Source organism: Theropithecus gelada, chromosome X (genome assembly GCF_003255815.1).
Source record: "Theropithecus gelada isolate Dixy chromosome X, Tgel_1.0, whole genome shotgun sequence".
Lineage (NCBI taxonomy): Eukaryota > Metazoa > Chordata > Mammalia > Primates > Cercopithecidae > Theropithecus > Theropithecus gelada.
In genome coordinates this window covers 38,485,227-38,512,777 of record NC_037689.1, presented here as the reverse complement: position 1 = coordinate 38,512,777, position 27,551 = coordinate 38,485,227, and the positions used below count along the sequence as shown (strand labels likewise).

Sequence of the window (27,551 nt, the reverse complement as noted above, 5' to 3'; positions counted from 1 at the left end):
GTCCATCTTGGGACATTAGAAAGGGCCTATGATAAACTGACCTATCTACCTGTAATTTTTTACCTGTGAGTCTCAGTTTTCTTGCTTAACTCCACAAAAAACAAGTCACTTTTTTTCCTTTGATGTCAGCCCAGCATTGCTTTGTGGTGCCTTCTTTCTCTCAAGCATTCTTATTTCTCTTTTTAAATATTTACTTTTTTTTTTTTTTTTTTTTTTTTTGGTGGAGATGGGATTTTGCCATGTTGCCCAGGCTGGTCTCGAACTCCTGGGCTCAAGTGATCCGCCTGCCTTGGCCTCTCTAAGTGCTGGGATTAGAGGCATGAGCCACCGCATGTGGCCAAATATTTCTTCTTTCTTCCTTTTTTTTTTTTTTTTTTTTTTTTTTTTTGACAGAGTCTTGCTATGTTGCCCAGACTGGTTTTTTTTTTTTTTTTTAGACAGGATCTTGCTATGTTGCCCAGACTGGACATGAACTCCTAGGCTTAAGCAGTCCTCCCTAGTAGCTGGTACTGTGGGTGCACAGCACTGTACCTGGCTTACCCTTTCATTTTAAGCCACTATTCCCTGTAAAGGTTTGATTTCTGTCCAAGTCCTCATAAAGTATGTTGGTTTTACTGGTTAAAAATAAGTGGGCAAGCCAGATGTGGTGGCACACATCTGTAGTCCCAGCTACTGAAGAGGTTGATGCAGGAGGATCAATTTGAGCCCAAGAGTTGGAGACCAGCCTGGGCAACATAGGGAGACCTTGTCTCTTAAAAAAAAAAAAAAAAAAAAGTGGGTGCGGGGGCACATGGGCTCATGTGCATTGCCCCCTACACGCATATAAAGACCACCTAAGATGGAATTAATTACTTTTTTGGTAGCCACATCATATTCTTGGCCCACTGTGCATGTATCAATCAAGACCCATGTCGTCGTCGTCGTCTTTTTTTTTTTTTTTTTTTTTTTGAGACTGAGTTTCACTCTTGTTGCTCAGGCTGGAGTGCAATGGTGTGATCTTGGCTCACTGCAAGCTCCGCCTCCCAGGTTAAAGTGATCCTCCTGCCTCAGCCTCCTGAGTAGCTGGGATTACAGGCATGTGCCACCATGCCCGGCTAATTTTGTATTTTTAGTAGAGACGGGATTTCTCCATGTTGGACAGGCTGGTCTCAAACTCCCAACCTCAGGTGATCTGCCTGACTTGGCCTCCCAAAGTGCTGGGATTACAAGCATGAGCCACCGCGCCCAGGTGTCTTTTTTTGAAACACGTTGCTATTACTTAGTCATGGCTGCCTTACTCTCTTCTTGGGGGAGTGTGTGTGTGTGCGCGCGCGCTTGTGTCTGTCTGTGCACGCACTTTTTTTACTGTAAGCCAAATCTTGGTAAAATTGCATCTTGTGTTTTCTTTTTTTTTTTTTTCTTTTGAGATGGAGTCTCGCTCTGTCGCCTAGGCTGGAGTGCAGTGGAACGATCTCGGCTCACTGCAAGCTCCGCCTCGCAGGTTCACTCCATTCTCCCACCTCAGCCTCCCAAGTAGCTGGGACTACAGGTGCCCACCACCACACCTGGCTAATTTTTTGTATTTTAGTAGAGACGGGGTTTCATTGTGTTAGCCAGGATGGTTTCAGTCTCCTGACCTCGTGATCCGCCCGCTTCAGCCTCCCAAAGTGCTGGATTACAGGCGTGAGCCACCGCGCCCAGCCTTGTATTTTCTTAAGTTATTACTAAATTACTTGCCTAGAAGTAACCCTCAATCTTTTTAGGAAAAAAAAAAACAAAAAACAAAAACAACATTGAGTCCTTTGTGCAGCTGAAATTTAGAAACAGATAAATGGCCTAACTTGTCTTGTGTTGGGGCCTAGAGCCCTACTTCTCAGTCCTCTTCATTGAAATGGGACCATGGAGCACAGTTGAAAATTGTGTTCTAGATAATACAAATGGGGAAGCCTTTTTGATAGATACTGATGCAAAAAAATCACTGCTTGGACCAAGGTGCCAAGAGGTTTGGGCAAGTTCTTCAGCCTCAAGGTGAGTTTCCACAGAACAAGGTAACAAAGATGCCTCAGTAAAATTGAGAATGTTCGTTTCATAAACTTAGGTATCATAAACATCAAGGAGTTCACATCATGCCATTTGCACTTATAGCCTGTTTTATTCAGTGAAGAAACTGAGGCCCCAGGGAGGTTGTGTTTTAAGCAATTGCATTTTAGTTTGATCCAGGATTTAAGCTGTTTTTTTGATTCAGTACTTTCTGTCCATACTATCTTGTAGAATTTCTTATTGGGAAATAGGAAACATCTAGTGTGTAAGATATTTTTAGGTGGGAAGAAGATTTCTTTAGGTGGGAAGTTGTGATTTATGAGTGTGGGGATTGTTGGTGGATTCCTGTGTAGATGTTTGTCTGTGTTATACTGAGTTGGGCCTGCCTTCCCCAGAGTGCTGCTCTATAAAAGGTAGTGTTCACATTGATAATTGAGGCACAGGAGGATGGGTCTTTGAGAAAGAAGCAAGCCCTCTGCATATTGTAGCTAGAATATTTTCTTATATTTGCATATGTGGGGATTGTAAAGTTGGTAACCAGAGGGGGAGAAGATACACAGTTGATGCTAAGTATATATTTGCTAAAGAAATTTGAATATATTTTGAGGGAACTAGACTGAATTTGTTAGCAACTGGAGATTTCTTGTCAGATCAGTGTGACTTATTTTCTTTCTTAAACAGACCGGAAGGAAAAGATTATGCCCTTCATTGGCTAGTGCTGGGGACTCATACGTCTGATGAACAGAATCATCTGGTGGTTGCTCGAGTACATATTCCCAATGATGATGCGCAGTTTGATGCTTCCCATTGTGACAGTGACAAGGGTGGTAGGTATATCATATATTCCAATATTGATGTCAAAGGGAAAATGTCTCTTTCAAAGCATATGCTATTAAAACTATACTATTAGCTGTTGGCCCAGTAATTTAACTTCTAGGACTTTATCCTACAGAACTACTCACCTACATGTGCGCAAGGATTTTAGCCATAATTGCATAATTGAAAAATTAGGATCAACCTTGTAACCCAGATGTTGGTTCATAGAAAGTTGGTTAAGCACATGGTATGTTTGAAATACTACTCAGCAATTAAGAAGAAAGAAAGGCCAGGTGCCATAGCTCATACCTATAATCCCAGCACTTGGGGAGGCCGAGGTGGGAGGATTGCTTGAGCTCAGGAGTTCAAGCCCAGTCTGAAAAACACAGACCTCGTTTCTACCAAAATTTCAAAAAAAATTTTTTTTTTAATTAGAAAAATCTGTACACACTGGCATAGGAAGGTATTCAAGATAAATTAAGTGAATAACTGCTATGTGTAATTAAGATATTCCTCTTTGGTAGAAGTAATATGTGTTGGTGTGTGCAGTGGGTACTTTTTGTTTGAGGAGGGTGGCAGTAGTGGTAGGGTTAATTTAGGAATCTCTTGGCTTTTTTTTTTCTTTTTTTAATTTAGTCAAACACATACTCTCCTGTTTTTGGTATTCCCATGACCACCCCAAGTTTGGTGATTTCGCTAGGACTCCCAAGAGCAAATTATACTTGTGGCTAAAGTTTGTTACGGTAAAGAACACAAAACAAAAGCAGCAGGGAAAAGATGTACATCGGCAAGCTCAGGGAGGTCTGGCACAAGTCTTGTCCAAGGCCACACAGGATGTGCTTTCTCTCTGGCAGCAAACTGCAGGGACATGTGTGAAATATCTCTGCTCAGGGAAGCCTGTTTGGGTCTTGGGGTCTGAGGTTTTCTTGGGGGACTAGTTACATAGGCATATCCTGCTGACAACCAGCCACGGCGACTGAAACTTGAGGACCCCAGTAATACAAACTGAGGACCCAGTAATAAAAGAAGGTATGTATCATCAATCTTGATATCTGCAAAGTAAACCTGACAAACTGGTACAACGTGGTCCATTGCTCCAGGTGCACACCACAAAATCAGTTCATCAGTGACAGAAAGAACATTCTGAGGTGCATGTTCCCAGGAGCTTGCCAAGGGTCAGTAATGGGGTCCCAGTGTTCCTCAGAGACTCCAGGGCTAAGCACCCAGACTGCTGTATTAACTCTCTCTTCACAGTCCCAAATAGCTTAATGCCGTTAGCATTTTCTAATACGTGCCTTAGGGGGTTTTTTTAATTGAAAATAAAATACTGGCCAGGCACAGTGGCTCACACCCATAGTCCCAACACTTTGGGAGGCCAAGGCAGGAGGAACGCTTGAGCCCAGGAGTTTAAGACCACTCAGGGCACACAGTGAGACATTGTCTCTATCAAAAAATAGATTAAAAACTAGCCATGTGTGGTGGCGCATGCCTATAGTCCTAGCTACTTGGGAGGCTGAGGATCTCTTGAGCCCAGGAGTTCGAAGCTGTAGTGAGCTAGGATCACACCACTGCACTCCACCCTGAACAACAGAGCAAGATCCTGTCTCAAAAATATTACATTCTCTAGTGTAGCGAAACTGCTGGGTTGTATGGTGTATTCATTGTCAACTTCATAGAAAACTGTTCTCCAAAGTGATTCACCCAGTTTACCCCTCCCACAATTTATCGTTCATTCCCCGACAGCTGTATGCATTATTTCTTTAAATATTGGGAGTTTTTTGTGTTTTGTTTTTGTTTGTTATGAGGCAGGGTCTCGCTCTGTCGCCCAGGCTGGAGTGCAGTGGTGCGATCTCGGCTCACTACAACCTCCACCTCTGGGGTTCAAGTGATTCTCATGCCTCAGCCTCGAGAGTAGCCAGGATTACAGGCGCCCACCAACACACCCAGCTAATTTTTGTATTTTTAGTAGAGACTGAGTTTTGTCATGTTGGCCAGGCTGATCTCAAACTCCTGGCCTCAAGTGATTCGCCTGCCTAAACTTCCCAAAGTGCTGGAATTACAGGCATGAGCCACCACTCCCGGCCTGAATATATTGTAATCAGAAATTTTTAAATGGCTTTTAGCCCTGAAGTATGTATTTACTGGGCTTGCAGTTTAACAGTCTCTGCATAACGATATTAATATACTATTAAAATCTTAAAGTTACACATCCAATGTATTCTAAAAAGTAGCTGAAATAATTTAATACCTTTGTTAATATTCAGTTTACGTTTGTGTGTGTGTGTGTGTGTATATATATATATATATATATATATTTTTTTTTTTTTTTTTTTTTTTTTTTTTTTTTTTTGAGACAAAGTCTTGCTCTTTCACCCAGGCTGGAGTGCAGTGGTGCGATCTCGGCTCACTGCAACCTCTGCTTCCTGGGTTCAAGTGATTTCCCGAGTAGCTGGGACTACAGGCGCCCGCCACCACAGCCAGCTAATTTTTTGTATTTTTAGTTAGGGACAAGGTTTCACATTGTTAGCCAGGATGGTTTTGATCTCCTGACCTTGTGATCCGCCCGCCTCGGCCTCCCAAAGTGCTGGGATTACAGGTGTGAGCCACTGCGCCTGGCCAATATTCAGTTATATTTTTTAGGCCGGGCGCGGTGGCTCAAGCCTGTAATCCCAGCACTTTGGGAGGCCGAGGCGGGTGGATCACGAGGTCAGGAGATCGAGACTATCCTGGCTAACATGGTGAAACCCCGTCTCTACTAAAAATACAAAAAACTAGCTGGGCGTGGTGGCGGGCGCCTGTAGTCTCAGCTACTTGGGAGGCTGAGGCGGGAGAATGGCGTGAACCCGGGAGGCGGAGCTTGCAGTGAGCCAAGATCACGCCACTGCACTCCAGCCTGGGAGCACAGCGAGACTCCGTCTCAAAAAAAAAAAAAAAAAAAAATTATTTTTTAATGGATGTGATCATTAAGACAGTGACTTCAAAATTTTAAGTTTGAGAAAACAAAACTCTTGTGTTCAAAGTAAATCCTACTTGGAAGCGCCCCCCCCCCCCCCCCCGTTTTTGGAGAGCTCTTCAGGTTGTTTTAGCTAAAGGAATCAGGAAACTTCAGTATCTTTGTAGCAGAAGGGTTAGAGCCACTGGAGTCCATGCAATGGGATGTTGAAGGTCAAAGTGAAGCAGGTTTGGAGCAGTCTCAGGAGGCAGGAGACTATTGGATCAGGAGGGGTCTTAGCATACTGAGGCACACTTCTTCCATTGACACCATGGAACAGAAGGTGCTACGAGGAAAAACGGTCCTTTTGCATGTTGTCACGTGAGAGTAGTGGGTAAAGGAGCTTTGAAGTAATCGTGGATTTGAGATACGGTTTTTTCAACCGCACTGCAATAGTAAGCTATGTTTGCTTCAGAGAGAACAGCTAGATACTAATATTAAGACATGAAAGCCAATGTTCATTAAGCATTCCACATAGAAGGAGCTGCCTGGAACTGAGAAATGGTTTGCTCCTTTTGGTGGTTGCTCCAGGCCCCGGTCTGTTTTACTTCTTACCAGCCTGGCTCCAGTAGGCATTTGTGTTAGTTGTCCCTGACCTGAGACATAGGGTGAGCTAAAATGGAATGTGCAAAGAAAAGGCAATATAGGTCAGGAAGAATAACACAATTGTAGTGTGAACTCTCCTATCTTTTTAAGCCTCAGCAACTAATTCAAGTTTTTTATCTATGAGCACAAAAAAGAATGTTCTTGTTTGCTGTATTTGCTTAGATATTCTCTATTTGTATTCTTTCTGCTAATATGTTGCTACTTCTTGGAAGTTACTGTGCTTTTTATATGGCTTTGTTACTTTACAAGGCCTTTTTCATGATTATTTAATACTACAGTCTTATTCACACACCAGATGGGCGGAGAGGTAAACCTTGGCATTGCACTAGCAGTTAAACCAAGGATGCTAGCAGGGCCAACGTATGTGTGTTTAGGGACAGGTAGAGGTTAGCATGGGTTTCACACTGATTTGAGGATGCTTCTGACTTTAGACTCAAAGGGTGTTCATACTCCTGAGGGTTAAAACTTTTCCTGTTTTGATGAATCCTAAAATAAGATGCTAAATCAGTGCAGCACTTCCAATGAGTTGTATTTGAACTAAAAAGCTGTTGGTCTGCTTATTATATGGTTATTTGAAATTTCAGTGAATAACTGTATCATCTTCATAACTGAAAGAGGACAGTTGTTTTAGATCCAAGGTGGAACTGAATTAAGTTGCATAAGGCAGCTACCAATGTTTTCCAGTGCAAATGGGCTTTAAGAATAAATTGATGTGGCAAATGAACCCACATTTTTGGATTTTCTCTATGCATGTCTCTGTCTTTGGCTTGTCAATTTGTGTTGTATTCTGCCAGGTCAAAATCTGTTGGGTTGATTGAACTAAGTAATTTGTGAATTTTAATCCTGAGTGTGTGTGTGTTTCTTTCTCCTCACATTAGAATTTGGTGGCTTTGGTTCTGTAACAGGAAAAATTGAATGTGAAATTAAAATCAATCATGAAGGAGAAGTAAACCGTGCTCGTTACATGCCGCAGAATCCTCACATCATTGCTACAAAAACACCATCTTCTGATGTGTTGGTTTTTGACTATACAAAACACCCTGCTAAACCAGGTACGTAATAATAAAGTCAGGTCATTACTTGAGCAGTTTTCTTGATTCAAACTGGTAATGTTTTTAAGTCAAAGTAGCATACTTTGTAATATTTAAAGGTTTAAAAATTGATTTGGGGGGGTCCCATAACCATCCTCAAGTTCAGGGATTTGCCAGAACTGCCTAAAAGCAGCTTATACTAACAGCTAAAGTTTATTACAGCAAAGGATCCAGAACAAAAGTAGGAAGAAAAAGATATACATCAGGGGAAGTCCAGAGAGGTTAGCTACAGGTGTCTGAGTCCTTCCCATCCAGGGTCATGTGGGACATACTTTGTCTCTAGCAGCAAAGCATAGGAACATGTGCCAAATGTCTCTACCCAGGGCAGCCCATTTGAGTTTCAGAATCTGGGATTTTTGTGGAGGTCTGTTGGCATGGGCACATCCTGTTCTGTGACCAGCCATGGTAACAAAATTGAGAACCCCAATAGTGAAGCCAAATACATTGTGAATCTTGCTAAACAATCCTACAAGTCTTGACAGGTTCCTATGGCATACCCCCCTGCTCTGGGCTTACACAACTTTACCAGTCAGTGACGTGAAGAACTTTCTGAGGGTCACATTCCCAGGGGTTGGCTAAGGGTCATTTATGGTTGCAGGCTACCCTAGAGGCATGCAAGGACTGAGCAACCAGACCTGCTGTGTTAGAAATATTTCTAAAAAATTGGGGAGTTGGGGGGATAGGGTTACCACTGCCCAAATTTGTAGGATAGCTATAGTTTTTAGTATTTTTGTGTTGGGGATAATATTAGGTTTTCCAAAGAAACCAATCGTTTAATGGTCATGAGGCTCAATTTGCATTGGGTATTAAGAACGAAGCAAAGAGAACAGCTTTTTAAAGTGGTTATGGGTCAGACCAGATCTTGTTCATGTGCAATTGCTGTAATGGCTCACTCAATGAAGGAGTGAGAATTTATTCTCACCACTTCCGATAAACAGAGAACAACTTAATGTTTTTTCATCTTTTCTTAGACCCAAGTGGAGAATGTAATCCTGATCTCAGGTTAAGAGGTCACCAGAAGGAAGGCTATGGTCTTTCCTGGAATTCGAATTTGAGTGGACATCTCCTAAGTGCATCTGATGACCATGTGAGAAACGTAGTCTTTGTAATTTGTTCATATAGTGAGAGCTGATGTGTCACAGCTGTACTGAAGGAGTGCTATATAGATGAAAGGTTTTCTAAAATAATACTGCTGATTATTGTGGTAACATTCCCCCAGGACTTAGAGACATGGTTTTCATACTGTCCTGTATGAGTCTTCGGATTCCACAAAGCTCTTTTGAAGTAGCCTTAGGATGGAGGGAGCATAGGCAAAAGGCCTCCCATTATTTAAAAGATGATCCTCCAGGCCCTATAATGGAAACTCTAGAATGTTTGTGGGACCTGATTAATATAAAGTATTTTTTAAGTGTACAATTCAGTGGGTTTTAGTATATTCACAAAAGTGCACAACTATCACCACCAATTCTAGAATGTTTTCGCTCTCTGAAAGAGAAATTCCATACCCATTAAGCAGTGACTCCCCACTCATTCGCTGCCTTCCCCCAGCTCCTGGTAAGCACTAGTTTATTTTCTGTCTCTATAGAGTTATCTGTTCTTGATATTTCATATAAATGAAATCATATATGTAGCCTTTTCTGTTTGGCTTCTTTCACTTAGCATAATGTTCTCAAGTAACATTACTTACATTCCATTCCTTTTTATGGATGAACAATATTCCACTGTATGGATATACCACAGTTCACTTATTTGTCAGTCAATGAACCATTTGAGTTCTTTCTACTTTTGGGCTACTTTGAATTATGTTATGAACATTTGTTTACAAGTTTTTATGTGGATATATGTTTTCATTTCTCTTGGATATTTACCTAGGAGTGGAATTACTGGATCATATGGTATCTCTGTTTAATTTTTTGAAGAACTACCAAACTATTTTCCAAAGTGGCTGTCCATTTTACATTTCCACAAGCAATGTACAAATGTTCCAGTTTCTCTACATCCTCACCAATGCTTGTCTTTTTTATTATAGCTATCCTAGTGTGTGTAAAGTGGTATCTCCTGGGGTTTTTTTGTTTGTTTTTGTTTTTGTTTTTGTTTTGAGATGGAGTCTGTCTCTGTCACCCAGGCTGGAGTATAGTGGCACGATCTCAGCTCACTGCAACCTCCACCTCCCGGGTCCAAGCAATTCTTCTGCCTTAGCCTCCCAAGTAGCTGAGATTACAGGCATGCGCCATGAAGCCCAGCTAATTTTTGTACTTTCAGTAAGAGACAGGGTTCCACCATGTTGGCCATGCTGGTCTTGAACTCCTGGGCTCAAGCAATCCTCCTGCCTTGGCCTCCCAAAGTGCTGGGATTACAGGCATGAGTCACTACACCTGGCTCATTGTGGTTTTAATTTGCATTTCCCTGACAACTAATGATGAGCATCTTTTCTTGTACTTGCCATTTGCATATCTCCTTTGGAGAAATAGATATTCAAATTACTTGCCCATATTTTAATTTTGTCTTTTTATTGTCAAGTTATAAGAGTTTCTTATGTATTCTAGGTATAAGTCCCTCTGATTTTCAAAAATTTTTTCCCATTCTGTTGGTTGTCTTTTCACTTTTTTAGACAGGGTCTTGCTCTGTCGCCCAGGCTAAAGCGCAGTGGCTCAGTCTTGGCTCATTGCAACCTCCACCTCTCCAGCTCAAGTGGCTATCTACCTCAGTCTCTCAAGTAGCTGGTACTACAGGCGCCCACCACCACCCCAGCAAATTTTTGTATTTTTTGTAGAGATGGAGTTTTGCCATATTGCCCAAACTGGTCTTGAACTCTCGGGCTCAAGTGATCCACCCTCCTTGGCCTCCCAAAGAGCTGGGATTACAGGCTTTCTGAAAGGATGCTTCCCTCAAAGTGTATATGAGATGGTTTCCCAAGTAGGGAAAGTGGACTGTACTCATTAACCCAATTACTAGTACCTTTTGAAGAGACCAGGCTGGGAATTTGGTAGTAGTAATAATAGCTGACATTTACCAGGGGCTCCCCCCATGCCAAGCATCATGCTAATCTTGCCAGGTCCTTCTGAGTCGGTGTGAATGGCAGCAGCGCCACATGTTCCTTTCTCTTCAGTTTACGTACATTGAGTGTCTTCATGTGTAAGTAACAACAGAGACTTGAGGGCATATGTATTGTGTAAAAAAAAGTTTTGTTACTGGGAAAATAGCCATTACTGGGAAATAACTTTGTTACAGAAAGTCCTTCATGTGGCTGGGCACAGTGGCTCATGCCTGGAATCCCAGCACTTTGGGAGGCCGAGGCGGGTGGATCACCTGAAGTCAGGAGGGTAAGACCAGCCTGGCCAACATGGTTAAACTCCGTCTCTACTGAAAATACAAAAATATTGGCATGGTGGCACACACCTGTAATCCCATCTACTCGGGAGGCTGAGGCAGGAGGATTGCTTGAACCCGGGAGGTGGAGGTTGCAGTGAGCCCAGATTGTGCCATTGCATTCCAGTCTGGGTAAGAGAGCGAGACTTCGTCTCAAAAAAAAAAAAAAAAAGAAAAGAAACTCTTTCTTGTAAGAAAGTGATTTAATAAAAAGAGATGAAGCCTTTTCATGGTCACGTGCTCTGAATTTTAAAAAACAAAAAACAAAACATGAAGCCCATACCAGTGTCAGTGGAACTATAGTGCTAATATACCTTCATGGGATTATTTCTTATTAACCATTGAATGAGAATCGTTGCCCTATACCTTGCAATATTTTTTCATTAAAAACTTAAGACTTTCCTCTTAATTCTTTCTGTGATAGGATGTCAAGGCCCACATGAGACCTCCTTATTTGTGGGCTGCTGTGACCTTTGAGGCCCAAGCAAGGCCCCATGGCCCCTCCTTGGACTCTGCTGATGCTTCAAGGAGCATATCATTGGGGATCTGTCTGTGGGCCCCAGGCCTTGACCTCTCAGAGTAGACTAGTAGAGATTTCTGGCCCAGTGTCATTTACCTGTCACATCTCCTGATGTTTATGGTGGTTTCTGCCATGAAGTGAAAGACTTGTCCATGAGGCTTTTGCTATGTGAGAGGCACAGTTTAATTTTAATTCCCAGTCTTCCCATCCCAGTGTAAACTTTTAGGATGTGCATTTGTGTTCAGTAGATGCTGAGCGCCGGGCTCTTGGTGATTTGTTGTGTTGTCTAAGTGAATTTGGGGTACTTGAATGTCTGAATGTATGTAGGTAGAAACTCCAGCGTCAGTGTCCTTGCCTGCCATCGTACTCAGTCTCCCCTCCCCCTCATTACAGTGGAGTTTCCTTTTCCTCTGCACCTCACATGGAGGCTGCACCCACATACTCTTCTGTTTGCTTATATTTTCTCTCTTGTGTTTACCTCAAACTTTTATATAGTTGAATAGTTTTGTTTGTAATGAAATTATTTTAAATAAGATGTTAGCATTTAAATTCAATCTCTTGGCCGGGCACAGTGTCTCACACCTGTAGTCCCAGCACTTCGGGAGGCCAAGGCAGGTGGATCACTTGAGGTGAGGAGTTTTCAAGACCAGCCTGGCCAACATGGTGAGACCCCCGTCTCTACTGAAAATACAAAAAAAAATGAGCCAGGCCTGGTGGCTTGCACCTGTTATCCCAGCTACTCAGGAGGCTGAGGCAGGAGAATCGCTTGAGCCTGGAAGACCGGAGGCTGCAGTGAACCGAGATCGCACTACTGTGCTCCAGCCTGGGTGACAGACTGAGACACTGTCTCGAGGGGGGGAAAAATAGTCTCTTATAGCCCTTGTTCTTTTTTTTTTCTCTGCTTCTCTCTTAGACTGTCTGTCTATGGGATATAAACGCAGGACCAAAAGAAGGCAAAATTGTGGATGCTAAAGCGATCTTTACTGGCCACTCAGCTGTTGTAGAGGATGTGGCCTGGCACCTGCTGCACGAGTCATTGTTTGGATCTGTTGCTGATGATCAGAAACTTATGATGTAAGGTGGAAAGTTCAGTGGGATCTTGTTAAATGGGTGACCTGAATGACCATCAGTGATTGCTGCAGGCTGTAGTTTATTTTTTTTTTAAGTTATGGCTTTAAAAAAACGGCTTTAGGTAGCTTACTCCTGTAATCCCAACACCTTGGGAAGCTGAGGCAGAAGGATTGCTTGAGACCAGGAGTGTGAGACTCCGTCTCTACACAAAATTTAAAAACAAAAAATTAGCTAGGTATGATAGTGTGCACCTGTAGTCCTAGCTACTCAGGAGGCTGAAGTGGGAGGATTGCTTATTATTTAGAAAAAAAAAAAAATAGGTATGGACATGTGAAGGAACATACTTGGTGTGGTGGTAAATATCAAGATTGGAATCCAGAGTGATGCCAGTTGGAGGTCAGGGAGGAAAATGATTGCATCAAGGTATGGCCACAGGGCTTCATTCACCTATAATCTTATAAACAAATAACCTGAGGCAAATGTGACAAAATACTGGGCATTTGTCAAAACCAGTTGTAGGTATCAGATTGTTAACATTATTCTCTACATAGTCTGTATTTTGTGTATGCTTGAAGTAGCTGGTAATTAAAATAGGAATCTAATTTAAAAAACAGGACTAACAGCCCTAGCTTGTTCTCTGTAGGTTTTGAATGTATCATTTAGTGGTCAAGGTCTGAATCACCAGCTGTGTGGTTGGTTTCCTCATGAAGGGGCTCATATAGTGGAGCTAGTTGTGGAGTGTAGTGACAGTGACGTGGGGCCAAATGTGAGTGTGTCCTCCCTGGGTGCTGTGTGACTTTACCTTTGTGTTTTAGATGGGACACCAGGTCCAATACCACCTCCAAGCCGAGCCACTTGGTGGATGCGCACACTGCCGAAGTCAACTGCCTCTCATTCAATCCCTACAGCGAATTTATTCTAGCCACCGGCTCTGCGGATAAGGTTTTGCATTATTTGGTGTTTATAAAACCCAGTTCTCTTTCGCTTTAATCAGATATTTGAAAATTCTTAGGTAAAGCATAGAAATCATTTTCACTTGTTATTTTTTTTAGACCGTAGCTTTATGGGATCTGCGTAACTTAAAATTAAAACTCCATACCTTCGAATCTCATAAAGATGAAATTTTCCAGGTATGTGACAGTTTTCTGGTGTGTGTATGTCAAGAAATGAAATCCAGGGATTCATCAGTTAAGCTATACCAGACTGGTGGGTCCACTATTGAAAAAAATGCCTTGTCCATGGTTACATGGAGATATTCATAGGGTAAGGTACACCTTATTGAAGAATTAAAAAGCTTGTGGGATGGTTATGGGGTTGAATAAATTTATTGAAATCCCAGGCTGAGTTCCTCAGTGCTGGGGAGTGCAGCCTTCCTGAGGACAGGATGGAGCTGAGCCCTTTCAGAGCACTTGAAGGTCCGGGACAAGACAGTGAGGACATCAGGCCAAGGATAAGATCATAGAGCGCAAGATGGGAAAATACAAGATTAAAACAGCAGCCACAAACCTAGCAGCAGATGATTCTTTAAATACATTTTCAAAATTATCTATTACTAGGTCCACTGGTCTCCACATAATGAAACTATTCTGGCTTCAAGTGGTACTGACCGCCGCCTGAATGTGTGGGATTTAAGGTAACTTACAGTCCCGTGACAAGATACTGCATAAATATGCTCATCTGGCAAGTTACATAGTAATTCATAAACTAGAAAAGCAATTTGGTAATCCCCCTTCAAGAAACCTAATATTAAAGAAACTTTTAAGTATCTTCCTAAAGAGTCTTTGTTTTGTAAAATGGAAGTGAAGCAGCAAATGAACTATAAAATAAATTTCTCTGGTGTGAGTTTTGTCTCTTAATATTCAGGCATGAAGGTGTATGTGTCTGTCTGTTTTTGCATTCAAATGACTATTTAAAACACTTGAGAGATCAAGATGTTAGCTATTTTATGTCTCACTGGATCTCATAGTACGTGTAGGCAGGACTGTTTATTCTGAGTTTTTGTACCATTTACTTTGCTTTCAGTGATTCATTCTGCAGATGTGCACTCCCGCTGTGGGTTGTGTAACTGCCGGGGAGACCTTTGTGAAGGGGACAAGGACAGCCCAAGCTGTCAGAGAGCTTATGTTCTCTGGGGCCTCATTGTATAAAGAGTTTCTCCCAATTTTTAAAAGTTCCTTTACTTCAGCTTGCTGTTCTAAGAATTTTAGACTCCTTTACTTTTTTCATCTGAGCCTTTACAACTTAATAAAGTTGCTCAGTTACATACTTCTCCATAAGATGTCATCTTAAGTTTAAATCGTTAAATTACCAAAAAATAACTTATTTTCTGCTTGTATTAAATATATTGCTTTGAAGTGGACTGAATTTAGTACAGGTTGAGTATCCCTTATCCAAAATACTTGGAATAAGAAGTGTTTGGGATTTTGGAATTTTTAGGATTTCGGAATATTTGCATTATACTTAACTGGTTGAGCATCTCAAATCTGAACTGAAAGTCCAAATTATTCTTCTTCTGCCTTTTTTTTTTTTTTTTTTTTTTTTGAGACTGAATCTTGCTCTATCACGCAGGCTGGAGTGCAGTGGCACAATCTTGGCTCACTGTAACCTCTGTCTCCCAGGTTCAAGCGGTTCTCGTGCCTCAGCTTCCTGAGGAGCTGGGTCTACAGGCACTGCCACAGCCACCATGCCCGGTTTTGTATTTTTTACTTTAAAAAAAAAAAAGGCTTTGCCATATTGGCCAGCCTGGTCTCAAACTCCTGACCCCAAGTGATTCTCCCGCCTTGGCCTCCCAAAGTGCTGGGATTACAGGCATGAGTCATTGCACTCGGTGTGAAAGTCCAAATTCTGAGTGTCGTGTGGTGCTTAAAGTTTTGGATTTTGTAACATTTTGGATTTGGGATCCTTAACCTGTATATTAAAACCAAGGCTACCTTAATTACAGAGGCAGGAATCCTCAGTATATAGAAGAGACACTGGAGAATAAAATGCTTGTATATAAAACTTAAAATAACTAATATTCAGGGTTCTGATGGAGCAAACTCTTGCCGTGATAAATACTTGAAGATGTAGAAAACCTTTAAAGCAGACAGTTCGGGGCATTGTATTTGATTTAAAAACAATTTTAGTAGTAAAATTAAAAAACCTAAATCAAAACTATAAAGAGGTTGTATGAAGTGTACAGTGAGGTTTGGAAGTCTGATGCCCTGACAACTGAATTGCCCCTGAAGGTGCCAATAATTTGTGACCATTGTGTGTAATTTCTTATTACAATTATTTCTTAGCTTGTTTAATATTAAAATTACATTAGATAGGGGGCCAGGCATAGCGGCTTATGTCTATAATCCCGGTACTTTGTGAGGCTGAAGCAGGAGGATCGCTTGAACCCAGGAGTTCGAAACCAGCCTGGGCAACATAGACCCTGTCTCTACAAAAAATTTAAAAATATTAGATAAAATTTGGGATTAAAATGGGTGAGTGTTAGCAACTGTACTGACAGGTGGAAGAGAAATATAACTGTCTAGCAATCCCACAGGTTTGAGATTGTTTGGTTAATTTTATGGGAAGGAAAAAAAATGTCTCACTTGGAGGGCTGGGTTTTGTTTTTTAGCAGTTGTTACTAGTAAAGTCTTTGGGTTAGGTAAAAGGATAGGGCTGATACTGATATATAAAGAGTGATTTCACTGTTGAGCACTGGCAAATTCTACAAATTGAAGTTTTTAAGAGAAAAACCTTAAAAACCTTTCCTTGGCTTACACATTGCGTAAAGTTTTATTGCCATATCTTTAGACAGATCTATAGTACTGATATGTAATTATATTTTACTCCTGGGATGCAAAAGGCTTTGAGTGAAGTATAGGGATTACACGTCAGTTCATGTGTAGATTTTTTTAACTATACATTTCACCTTTTAGTTCTAAGGCAATAAATAGTTAAAATAATGAAGGGATTTTGAGTTGTTTATTATTGACAATAATTCCTCATTCTGCAGCTTTAATTATGAACAACTCTAACTTTTAATTTCCAGAAAGTAAATATTCCACCCTTACACGAAATATAAACAGTAGCCAGGTGTGGTGAGGCCGAGGCGAGAGGATCGCTCTAGTGCACAGTGATCGTGCCTGTGAATGAATAGCCACTGCACTGCAGCCTGGGAAACAGAGAGGCCATGTCTCTAAGGAAAAAGGAAAAAAACCTAATTGATTGTAGTATAGAAATAAGTTATTTTTGTGAGTGTGTTTGTGTTTTAAGATTACTTTCTGGGCTGATACTGGTTTAGCAGATGTTCGTGCTACAAGAATGTCACTGATGAAAGCATTATATTCTTTATTCTTACAGTAAAATTGGGGAAGAACAATCAGCAGAAGATGCAGAAGATGGGCCTCCAGAACTCCTGGTACGCATTGGCTTATAGAAGATGAAATGCCATATGCAGATTGGATTGTCATTGATCCGTTTATTTCGAGAATGAGTCAGAACTTCGAATTCTAGCTCTTGCAGATGGTTTCAAAATGGAGGTCCTGAAGGTTATTGCGATTGGGCTTTGACATTTATCAAAAATAGTAAATGGTGCCCAGTAGGTTTTTATGACTGTTTCACTGGGAATGGTTTGAGGTCCTGGAAAATAGTGTGTAGTGATTTCTCACTGATTTCAACTCTGGTATTTGTGATGGTTTGGGGATGGGGAGTGAGTATAACTGCTATTCGGTTGGCAATACTTAACATTTCCTAACAGTATAGAAAAAATTTTAAATGCTTTTTAAGTTTCCTGCCCAGAAAAGGAGGGCTTTCTCGATCTTGATGCTAGCAAAGCCCACTACCTCCCTCCCATGCCCAATTGAAGCACATGCATCTCCTTGGCCCTTTGAAAGCTTATATGGTGGTATCTGCCCATCCTCATTCTTCCCGTCTGAGTCCTTCAGTGCTCACTTCGTCATTTTTCTGTGAAACATTGCCGGATTTAGCAATGGTTCCTTGTCCTTGCTCTGAATCTAACATTTGTCTCCTCCTATCATTTGGCAGATAGTCACTCATCACTCTTGTCATTTATGATTTTAGTTCTAATGCCAGTACTCATTTTTGGCACACTTGTACTTTGTCCATGAGTTTTATTTATTTTTTGTCTGAACCTATGGATTATATTGAATGTCCACACATTTTCAAAGGTAAAGAAGGCCCTTGAGAGCAAGCCCTGCATACAGAAGATGTTCACTAAGCCCACCTTGTAAGAATGCCCCAGTCCCTTTTGTTTTGATGACAGCTTTGCTGAGATATAATTTACATACTACACAGTTCACCTCTTTAAAGTGTACAGTTCAGTGGGGAGGGGGTGTTCTTGGGTTTTGGGGGATTTTTTTCCTCCTTTTTTTGTTCTTGAAGGCAGTGGTTTTTAGTATATTCATAGACTTGTACAACCATCACCACAAATCAATTCTAGAACATTATTCATACCCTCCAAAAGAAACTCTGGCTATCACCTCTGAATTCGCTTCTTCCTCCAGCCCTTGGCAACTACTACGAGACTTTCTGGCACTATAGGTTTGGGCTATTCTAGATATTTCATGTAAATGTGACTTTTGTCTTTTGGGACTGATTCTTTCACATAGTACAGTGTTTTCAAGGTCTCCAGCAATTTTTTTAGGGAGAAAGGAAAGCGTATTACTTTGTGTATTATGGCTCTGCAACAATTCCAAGGTGCTTGAGAAAATACACTAGGATTTTGTTTTTCACAAGAGAGCTTGAAATCAAGGGACATTTGAGAGAATTAAACTGGGCCTGGGCATGGTGGCTCCTGCCTGGAATCCCAGCACTTTGGGAGGCCAAGGTAGGTGGATCACGTGGGCCCAAAAGTTCAAGACCAGGCTGGGAAACATGGCAAAACCCTGTCTCTACCAAAAAAAAAAAACATAAATTAAAATTAGCCAGGCGTGGTGGCGTGTGCCTATAGTCCCAGCTACTCGGGAGACTGAGGTAGGAGAAACCTGAGCCCGGGGAAGTTGAGGCTGCAGTGAGCCATGATGACACCACTGCACTCCAGCCTGAGCAATGGGAGTGAGACCCGGTCCCAAAAAGAAAGTAGTGAACTATTCCACCAGTATGCTTTGATAACTCCTGTATGTATTCTAAGCCCCAATGATCTTAAAATATATTCACTTGTGTACCCCTTAAGAGTACTCGCTTTGTCACCCAGGCTGGAGTGCAGTGGCACGATGTCAGCTCACTGCAACCTCCGACTCCCGGGTTCAAGCGATTCTCCTGCCTCAGCCTCCCGAGTAGCTGAGACTACAGGTGCACACCACCGTGTCCAGCTAATTTTAGTATTTTTAGTAGAGATGGGGTTTCACCATGTTGGCCAGGATGGTCTCGGTCTCTTGACCTCGTGATCCACCTGCGTCAGCCTCCCAAAGTGGTGGGATTACAGGCATGAGCCACTGCACCCAGCCAATATATTCACTTGTGTACCCCTTAAGAGTACTTTAAAAAGCTGTTTACCTCTTTTTTTTTTTAAGTTAAGGTCTGGTTCTGTCACCCAGGCTGGAGTGCAGTGGCGCAGTCTTAGCTCACTCAACCTCCACCTCCCAGTTTCAACCTCCTCCTCCCAGTTTGTAGCTGGGACTACAGGCACACCCCACCACGCCCGGCTAATTTTCATATGTTTTGTAGACAGGGTTTTGTCATGTTGCCCAGGCTGGTCTTGAACTCCTGAGCCTGAGCCATCCGCCTGCCTTGGCCTCCCAAAGTGCTGGGATTACAGGCGTTGAGTTTTACGCAGCCCCACCTCATATTTTTAATCTGATAAGATTATTCGGTAAAATAGATATATTGCATAAGACATAGTTGTCAGCAGGCAGGGACCTCATTGTCAAACTAGAGTCAAATCAGACTTTGTCAGAAAGTGTGATGTCCCAATTCCAAGCAATGTATTTAATACTATCCTTGTGAAGAACTGTTTAAGTCTTAATTCTAAGATAAATAAGGCATAGTGCCTTCCCACGAGGTTGTCTCTTTCAGGGAACAACTGCTTTCTTCAGAATTGTTTAGCAAAGCTGTCTCACCTTAGGCATAACTTATGAGGGACTATCTGGAGCTATGCTTTTGGAGCCAGGGATTTTCTTTCACCCTGGTGCTGTTTGTGTACCTTGGAAAGATGGGCAAGAAGTATGCCTATCTTAAGTGCAGAGGGGAAGAACCAGAAGACTCCTCAGGCCCCTTGTATAATAGAAGAGTATGTTACATGGCATATAATGGATTGATTACCGTAGATATTTGCACGTAACTGTGTATGAGCAAATGATGCTGGATTAATGTTCATCATAATCAGTATGGAAATGGCATTTTGATTATATAGGAAAATATCCTCATTCTTAAGGGATGCAGGCTGAAGTCTTCAGCCATTTCATTGTATAGGCACGTGGATAAAGCATTGGTTATGCTATTAGTACTTGTTGAATCTAGGTAAAGGGTATACAGGTATCCATTGTACTATATTCTGTCACCTTTTCTGGAGGTTTGGAAATTTGCAAAACAGGTATAAATAGATTACTGAGCCTGTACCACCCTCTCTTCAAAACCAGACAGCACCCACCCCCAGTTGAAATACTGATGCTTTAAAGACTTTTTAAAATCTTTATTAGGATTAACAGGAGAGTATATGAAACCAAAGTTTTTTTTGTTCTTGTAACAGTTTATTCATGGAGGACACACTGCTAAGATTTCAGATTTTAGCTGGAACCCCAATGAGCCTTGGGTCATTTGCTCAGTGTCTGAGGATAACATCATGCAGATATGGCAAATGGTGAGTTAAAATGTTTTTCTTGAATGACTATCTTGTAGAGATTTACTAGTTACATAATGTAATGAAGTTATTTCGAATATGTAGGTGCATATTATGCCAAACATTTACAGAAACAGTTTAAAAGAACTTTTTCCATTTCAACAATACAATCTTTAGTCCCATATGGTGCTTCGTCCACTGTTTGCTATTTGTAGCACCTGTCAGGTCAGGAGAAATCTCTGCATCTGCACTGATTTTCTTTTTTTTTTTTTTTTTTGAGACGGAGTCTCGCTCTGTCGCCCAGGCTGGAGTGCAGTGGCCGGATCTCAGCTCACTGCAAGCTCCGCCTCCCGGGTTTACGCCATTCTCCTGCCTCAGCCTCCTGAGTAGCTGGGACTACAGGCGCCCGCCACTTCGCCCGGCTATTTTTTTGTATTTTTTTAGTAGAGACGGGGTTTCACCATGTTAGCCAGGATGGTCTCGATCTCCTGACCTTGTGATCCGCCCGTCTCGGCCTCCCAAAGTGCTGGGATTACAGGCTTGAGCCACCGTGCCCGGCCTGCACTGATTTTCATTGTTGTTGCGCTCTTCATACACTGGAGTCTTGGCATCGCTGCTCTGTCTCCAGTGTCTGTTCTGTGTGGTAGATATGAGGGATACGGGAAGGAGATGTCAAGGCATTCAAATGACACCAAGTTCTCTGAGGATGAGCACTGAGTACTTGACATTTCTAAGGTGTTAACTGAGACTTCCATAACATCTGGGCTACCACTTCCTCTAAACGATGCTTGAAGTGCTTTTGGAAAACATCTCTTATGAACAGTGATTGAAATTAGTGCATGGATGGGTGGCTAAGTATACATGTGGAATTACACACTGGCAAAGAATTTTTCAAAATACTGGCTAGCCTGCCATTTCCTTATTGAAGCTTTTAGAAATGTAAAAGTGAAACTAGTAAGTTTTAAATAGATTAAATTTTTAGTTTTTAGATGACCTTGTGAAAACCATAGGGAGTTTTTACACCTATGAATTTATTTGGTTATCTCCAGGCTGAAAATATTTACAACGATGAAGAGTCAGATGTCACGACATCCGAACTGGAGGGACAAGGATCTTAAACCCAAAGTACGAGAGATGTTTCTGTTGAATGTAATGCTACATGAATGCTTGATTTGTCAAGCGCCAAAAAGGCATTGTATAGTAGGAAATGTAAGTGGGTTGGCTTATGGCTTCTTTATCCTCTGATTCTAGCACTTTCAAGTGAGCTGTTGCGTACTGTATCATATTGTAGCTATTAGGGAAGAGAAGAATGTTACTTAAGAAAGAACATCATTGATTTTAAATACAAGTAGCAGGGTATTGCCTTTGATTCAACTGTTTTAAGTCTTCATTTTCTCAAACTAAGTGCTTGCTGTTCCCAAATATGCAAGAATAACTTTTACACTTTTTCCTTCCAACACTTCTTGATTGGCTTTGCAGAAATAAAGTTTTAAAATAAAACTTGTGTTTTTTTAGAAGCTTGGTGGGGGGTGGTGGGGGGGTCTACTTTTTGAGTAGAAATGGGTAAAATGGTACCTTTGGACTCGTATAGTTAAGGCCACATGGATAATAAAAGAATACACAGAAGCTGTTAAGTTTATCATACATATTTACTTAATCTATACAGAATCAAGTAGATAAAATCAGATTCACATTAGTGAAAAATCTCTACAAAATGTCTTTGAAAAGCAAAACAAGACTGCCTCTTAACAATTCGTATCCTCAATGAAAGACGTGGGCTGTAAAAATAAAGCAGTGTGTTTAGCACAAACTAGAAGATATCTGCATCATTTTTTCACAGTTATTTCCATCTACAGTCTGAAAGAGGTAGATTTTTCTGCAACACCTGAGAATTGAATTGTGATAACCAGGTGTAATAAAGGCAGTTGCATACGTAACTGAAAAATACTGGTCTCAAGACCAAGAAATGTACTCCTAACAAGTCTGAGGATGAAATGGTCCATATTACCCAAGACCCAAGTTTTCTCTACACCTTGGAGTCTACTGCCACTATAAATAATACACATCATGATTCCATGATGGTGCAACAAATGCAACTTAAGTGAATTCAACATTTAAACCTTTTCTGGGCCAGCCTAGTAGCATTACAGTGTTCTAGAATATGGTAGATAAGGGGGTGTGCTACAAAGCCACAACACTGGGCTGGTGAGGTGATCACTGTAGGAAGATGTCCTTCTCAGGGGGTCCCCATTTGTTTTTATTCACAGGGTAATGGGAGGAAGGGTTCTGAAAGGAACAGATGCATCCCAGACAGAATCCATATCCTTTCAAGACTACAGTAGCATCTAGCTAAAAATACAAAGTAAGCCAAAAGCAGCAGGCCAAGTACGGTTAATCACATTGCTTTAAAGCCCTTGGAAGTATGCAACAGGCCGAAGATTGACAATCTTCCACACAGGACAAGCACCACAAAGAAATGTGGTGGGCTACACAAATGGCTTAATAAAATGTTAAGAGCTGTACATCCAGCAGAGTTCTTGTGAGATGTGATCATTAGTACTAATTTTAAGGTAGATTATATTTCTGATCTATACCTGCATTTCCCCCCCCCACTCACCCAGGGAAATGAGCCTAGTATTTCTTTAGTAGCAGAACGGGGTGTACTCATAAGAGGCTGTTGGAGGGTATTGTTTTTTGTTTCTGACTCATTTTGAATGGTAATTAATTAGATAATCTACTTTGTGGATTTCTTTTCCTCCACTGTTTGGCCCCTTGAATTAACATGACTGATGGTGGAGGCTTAGATACAACCCTCCACTCCAGGCGGTTTCCTATCTGTTGGACAATTTTCAATTCTTTCAACCCAGTTTAGACCATGAATGTGACAGGACTTTACAAATAAAACTTGTAACAAAGAGAAAACCCTTTTAACTGGACAAAACAGAGTTTATTCAGTCCAGTAAGCAATTTAACAAGTGTCAGTCTGATAGTTTTGCTCAGTGGAATGTGCTAACATCAGTTCTAGTAGAACCTTTTATTTCATAAAGCATTTCAATGCAAATTATACCAGGGACAAAGTCAAAACTTCCATCAGTGCAGCCTGATTAATCATCTGCATAACTGAGCCACATTCAACATTGAAACAAAGAACTAATTCAAAAGTTACGTGCTTAATTTCAAATGTTCCCCCATTCCAAGTGTAGAGACCTTGATAATACTGTGGCTTTTTTTTTCCTTCTTAAAAAAAGAGATGGTAACTAAGAAGGGGGTGAGAAACAGACTGAACACATAAGTAATAGATCCTGACTAACACTCTGCCAAGTCTTCCCAAAGTAAAAATGTTGGTGCCAGTGTTTGCTTTGCAAATGAAAATCAATTTCAGTTGGTACTACTGATCCATAATGAAAATTCCCTTTTGAAAAACCTGGAGTATTTTGCTGGTGGAACTTTTGTAATAGCTTTCAAGTAGCCAGAAAGTATTGGAGAAACTTCTGCCTAGTGAAAGCTACATGTGAATTGACCATCCTTGTCTTTGACAAGGGACTTCATTGAACGGCAAACACGAACACCAGTTTTCAAAGAATAAGTGACCTTCTATGGGAAGTGGAGAATATGTACTCAAATCCCAAATCAGAATCAAACACAAACCGCCATCCTCTACAGGAGCCCCTCATGGTCCAAATCCCACACCTGAAACCAAAGTGGGATGACTGTTCAGTCACATAAACACTAAGCTTATTTGTCTAGTGATTTGCCTGCATATACTATTTTGTCGACAAGTGACATCTTTATATACATATTCTGCTGAAACTTGGATTCTAGCCATGTGGCCATCTCAATTTCAAGATATATTTTCAAAAAGCTAATTTCAGTCAAATATGCTTGTTTCTGACCCAACATTAGAGTTTTATTTTTACTTGGCATTTAAATGGGTTATTAGACAAAACTAATCACCTTGGTATTTTCTTTTTTTGATAATATTAATTGGGGGGGGACCTAAGACGTTTAAATTAATATTGTTTTCACATTAAGGAACCATCATCAGAACAAAGTTCCCTTGTAATGGTCGGCCCTGTCAGTGAAATTTTCATTAGGATGATAATGTGCAAGTAGCAGGGAGAGAAAGGACAAGGCAATGAACACATGCATTCCAGTGGAGGGAGAATGAGGCCGATGTGCAACACAGCCGAGGAAAATTTATAGATTAAAACTATTCAAAACTGCTAAGCAGCCTCCTGTACCACGTAAGTCCAGTAGTTCTAAGAAAATACAGATATGGTAGAAAAAGTAAGAAAATTTTCACCACAAAACCAATAGTTAACTACTAACAGAGAAAGTTATACACAAAATATATCTCTCAATACAGTGATCACACCTCATCTTAGTCAACCGACTCAATGGCCGGAGCAGAGCCTGTGGACGGGGGCTTTTGCACGGCGCTTCTCTGGCTCTTGGACTCGGCCTCCAGGTACACTCCCAGGGCTCTTTTCGAGGAAGTGTTTAGCTCCTTGTGAGAATCCAGAGCAGCACAGGGCTGTATCACAGGTGTTGCTAAATCCCTGTCAGCCGCTTTGAGGGATACCTGCTCTTTCAGGACTTCTACCTTCTCATTGAGCTCGTTCCTTTCTGTTTGAAGAGCCCTGCACAGCTTCTCTAACCGTTCCAGTTTTATTTGAAGGGCCTTGTACTCTTTATCACGGACTGTTTTCTGTAAGAAAAAAGAGGATTTCTGTAACTTTGTTAAGTATCAATCAGGTTACAAAAAAATTAAGCCAGCTGAGCCTTATTGGACACTTCTCACCTATGGAACGTGTTCCATCTTTTCAGCCTAACATTCTAGCTAGCTAGCGTGACTGCACCCATAACCAAGTATACCAAATGAGATTTAGCACCATGATACTGTTTCAGGGGGACAAAATTAAATTCCTTTCGTCACTTTTTTTTTTTTTTGAGATGGAGTCTCGCTCTGTCGCCAGGGTGGAGTGCAGTGGCGTGATCTCGGCTCACTGCAACCTCCACCTCCTGGGTTGAAGTGATTCTCCTGCCTCAGCCTCCCGAGTAGCTGGGATTATAGGCAAGCGCCACCACGCTCAGCTAATTTTTGTATTTTTAGTAGAGACGGGGTTTCACCATGTTGGCCAGGATGGTCTTGATCTCCTGACCTCGTGATCTGTCTGCCTCGGCCTCCCACAGTGCTGGTATTACAGGTGTGAGCCAAAGATAAACTTTTTAAGACATTTCCTATTGAACTATTAGGAAATTCAAGATATTCATCATAAAGACTAGCAGACACAAAGGCCTACATACAGAACATGACTCACTTCTACATAGATTTCTCCTCTACCAATTTTTAGATGAGAAGACGACTTTTTTTTTTTCTGAGACAGAGTCTTGCTCTGTCGCCCAGGCTGGAGTGCAGTGGTGCAGTCTCGGCTCACTGCAACCTCCGCCCCCCAGGTTCAAGCAATTCTCCTGCCTCAGCCTCCTGAGTAGCTGGGATTATAGGCATGCACCACCACACCCAGCTAATTTTTGTATTTTTAGTAGAGATGGGGTTTCACCATGTTGGCCAGGAAGGTCTCGATCTCTTGGCCTCGTGATCTGCCCACCTCAGCCTCCCAAAGTGCTGGGATTACAGGCGTGAGCCACTGCGCCCAGCCGAGAACAAGGTTCTTGTACACATGTGCCCCAGCATATTCTTTCCTGAAGTGTTATAATAAAACAGGCAAAATGTACTTTGTTGCTTTTTTGAAAGCCTAGTAAGTCAAGCTAGAAAGGCCCTACAGGCTGCATCAGCATCACCTGCATGCTTTTTAGAAAGGCAGATTACCTGCCTCCGCCCCCGAGGACTAGTGACTCAGAGCCTCCGGGTGGAGCCCAGCAATCCTGGTCTTAACAAGCGGGAGTTTGATGCAAGCTCAAGTTTGAAAAATCATTGCTGTAGAAAAAAGCAAAATCTAGACGTTTTATGCTATCTCCGACACAAGCCTGGGCTGGTTAACTGGGTGTTAGGAAGCTCAGCCCCTCACTTGGGGCCCTGTCCCTAACCTAACTTCCAGGAAAGAAGTCACAGATTCTTACCCAGCAACTCAACCCCACCCCCGCCCCAACTCGGGCTGGAGTCCTCAGCTATGGCAGTAGCGTTAGAGCACACGTCCCCGGCCCGGATAGATACCTGAACTCAAGGAGTCCCCATGACTAAGACTACACTTTAGTCGCAGGAAACCATCTCACCTCTTCAGCCATTTGCAGAAGTGCTTTATTATTGTTTTCCCATTTGGTACGCCATATTATTGTTTCTTTTTCCAGTTTTTTAATTTTCTTTGTCATCTGTGAACACAATTGCACATTTAAATTCTAAGTTCCCTTCCTTATCTCTACTCCCTGTCCCACTACACAAAAATGCTTCTGTGCCCCTCCACTCCCCCATCCCTGCACCTGCCTCACCCGGCTGACAGCTGTGTGTGTCTTTATAGAAGTAGCTGTGCCTGCCTGTCGGTAGCAGAGCTTATCTCAGAAGCTCCGAGGGTGGAACCAAAGAAGGGGGTTTGTATTATGAGAAAAACAAATTCAATCTCCACTTCAGAGGCAGCAGCACATGGAGGAAGCTGTCAGCCACCACACTCTGAACTCAGTTAAGGCTGAAGTGCAGCTTTCATCCCAGCTCTGGGTAGTGAGAGACAAGCCCTCCTTATCCCTAAGTTGTATGAAAAAAATGCCCATGACTGAGTTTTCTGTCCATTAAACGAATTCCTCAGATTCTTGGGAAGACAGCGATCTTCAGCCCCACAAGACATTAAGAACTGACGCTCCACCACAACCTCCAAGAACACATCAGTTTTAGAACTCAAGGCAGCATGATTCAGATAAGACTCCAGTGACCAAGAAGATAAAAGTAGTTAATACCTCAGCTTTGGTCATCCTCACAAGTCATGAGGCTGATTTACTTCAGATTTTGCTAAAGATAAAGTGGGTCCCCAAATCAGGGAAGTGTTAAACCTATGCTACCAGAACACAGTTTTCAGAAATTCAGGATGCATTTATCCATGCCTGTAACCAGCTACATTCCCAATATGCCTTCATCCACTGTTGACTGCACACCAGCTCTGATCCAGGTCGGGGCACTGAGCCAGGTGGCGTTAAGGGAAACAAGGACAAGACACAGCCAGCACCCTGTGCCTTGGGTAATTACCCACAAAACTGTAACACAAGGCAAACTGGGACAAAGGCCGTGGGAAGAGCTGGTGGAAGACCCAGGTTGACTGCTGACCCATAGTGATCTCTGCAGCCACGGAC

At 41.8% G+C, this 27,551-nt stretch overlaps 2 protein-coding genes across 5 annotated transcripts in view; one reads left to right on the top strand and one right to left on the bottom strand.

Annotated features, from left to right (window-relative positions):
• The window catches only part of RBBP7 (RB binding protein 7, chromatin remodeling factor), a 32,086-nt gene extending 4,965 nt beyond the window's left edge, over positions 1–27,121 (top strand). For 2 of the 3 annotated variants that reach the window (XM_025371600.1, XM_025371599.1), the window contains exons 3-12: positions 2,701–2,846; positions 7,312–7,485; positions 8,496–8,611; positions 12,327–12,487; positions 13,300–13,426; positions 13,537–13,614; positions 14,041–14,117; positions 16,820–16,877; positions 20,166–20,276; positions 21,305–21,755. In XM_025371600.1, coding sequence (XP_025227385.1) covers positions 2,701–2,846; positions 7,312–7,485; positions 8,496–8,611; positions 12,327–12,487; positions 13,300–13,426; positions 13,537–13,614; positions 14,041–14,117; positions 16,820–16,877; positions 20,166–20,276; positions 21,305–21,373 — 1,117 coding nt within the window. In that variant the 3' untranslated portion in view covers positions 21,374–21,755. Of the gene's footprint in view, positions 1–2,700; positions 2,847–7,311; positions 7,486–8,495; positions 8,612–12,326; positions 12,488–13,299; positions 13,427–13,536; positions 13,615–14,040; positions 14,118–16,819; positions 16,878–20,165; positions 20,277–21,304; positions 21,756–27,013 lie in introns of those variants that run through there. The other variant, XM_025371598.1, reaches the window with a different exon arrangement.
• Positions 21,886–27,551, bottom strand: part of TXLNG (taxilin gamma) — a 59,159-nt gene continuing 53,493 nt past the window's right edge. For both annotated transcript variants that reach the window (XM_025371596.1, XM_025371597.1), the window contains 2 exons: positions 26,490–26,585; positions 21,886–24,963 (listed from right to left, as the gene is read on the bottom strand). In XM_025371596.1, the coding sequence (XP_025227381.1) occupies positions 24,637–24,963; positions 26,490–26,585 (423 nt within the window). In that variant the 3' untranslated portion in view covers positions 21,886–24,636. The remainder of the gene's footprint in view (positions 24,964–26,489; positions 26,586–27,551) is intronic.